We start from the raw sequence: 1,508 nt of genomic DNA, 5'->3' as shown, positions 1-1,508 counted from the left end.
TAACACCGCCCTCCCTGCCCCATCCCCCCTGCATCCCCTCGATACTCCCTCCGATCCAGATCGAAAGACAGAGGCTCTGATGCTATTGGTCTTGATACTGAATCTGCTCCTGTCCCCCATAAACATTCTCGGGGTCGTCCCTCTCGCATAACCAAAGCTAGACACACTGCTGATGCTGAAGTCGCCATTGGGCGACAGCAAACCATCCTCAGGGCCCTTAGAGCGAAGAATGGCCCAGCCCCCCATCCTACATGAAAGTTCTATCATATAACTGCAGGGGTTTTGCTAGTTCACCCAAAAAACTAGCTCTCAGGAGACTGCTTACCCTTTCTCAATCTGACATCATATTTCTGCAAGAGACCCTCTGTCCAGCAGACCCCCTAATCCAGTCTCTCAATTCCTGGATGCCTAACTGGACATTTCAAGCTTTAGATGCATCAGGGAGATCTGGTGGCTTAGCTATTGGGATCCATAATAGAGCATTAAAGATCAGAAACATTTGGGGAGGCAGAGGTTTCATTGGCTTGGACGTTTATGTTCTCTCCATGGAAATGGACATTCGGGTTATCAATGTATATGGCCCATGTTCTGATAGGGCCACCTTTTGGAGAGCCTTACTAGAATCTGATCTATTACAGGAGGACAACATTATACTCGGAGGAGACTTAAACTTCACCATGGGCTTTTGTGAATCGTGGGGGCACTCAGCCCAGGTGGACTCTTTTTCAGATACTATATCCAATCTGTTGGAGGAGCATCATTGGGTAGACATACCCACTGCCAGGTTACAACATACTTGGACTAACAATCGAAGTAGAGATCAGAGCTTGGCCAGAAGATTAGATAGATTTTTGATTAAGGAAACTCTATATAACAGACTTCCACGCATAAGGCAATGGGTCGGATCTGGAGGCATCTCTGACCATCGTCCTATTTTCTTGGAGACGGCCGACATCAATAACAAGATCAAGAGCCCTTTCAAATTCAATTCCTCATGGTTAAAGGACCCCTCCTACATTCAGCTGGTTACTGATTATTGGCAGAACAATCCTATTAGGGATAATGAAAACCTTACTGAAGGTTTTATTAGGAAACTAACCGAGCTCAAGAGAATCTCCAAGCACTGGGCACACCAGAAGCGCATCCGTGATGACCATACTTTGAAGGAGGCTGAGAGGATTATAGCATCATATGAGGACTATTCTGATGGTATCTTCCCTAACCAGGAAAGCAAAGAACATTACACCTCCCTCGTTGCCAAACGATCATAGATTCTGAAGGAAAGAGAAGAAAGCTAGAGGCTTCGGAGCAGGGCTATATGGCTTATAGAGGGGGATGACAATACAAAATTCTACCACAAATTTGCCAATGGACGCAAAGCTATCAACACTATATGGGAATTGAGGGATGAACAGAATCAGAATATTACATCACAGAGGAACCTATCCAGATTAGCCACAGAACACTTCAAAGGCATTTATAGAGCCCCCAGAGAGGCTAATATTCTG

At 45.5% G+C, this 1,508-nt stretch overlaps 1 protein-coding gene across 1 annotated transcript; it reads left to right on the top strand.

Annotated features, from left to right (window-relative positions):
• Nucleotides 1–251: 251 nt before the first annotated feature.
• Nucleotides 252–1,271, top strand: LOC149238584 (uncharacterized). The gene has a single exon (XM_089369615.1). It carries the CDS (start codon nucleotides 252–254, stop codon nucleotides 1,269–1,271), a length of 1,020 nt encoding a protein of 339 aa, XP_089225741.1.
• The last annotated feature ends 237 nt before the right edge of the window (nucleotides 1,272–1,508 follow it).

Source organism: Pinus tabuliformis, chromosome 8, assembly GCF_031772625.1.
Source record: "Pinus tabuliformis cultivar Carrire ecotype Pingquan chromosome 8, CPIR1, whole genome shotgun sequence".
Classification (NCBI taxonomy): domain Eukaryota; kingdom Viridiplantae; phylum Streptophyta; class Pinopsida; order Pinales; family Pinaceae; genus Pinus; species Pinus tabuliformis.
Note: the sequence above shows the minus strand (reverse complement) of the source record. Positions and strands in the feature narration are given on the sequence as shown.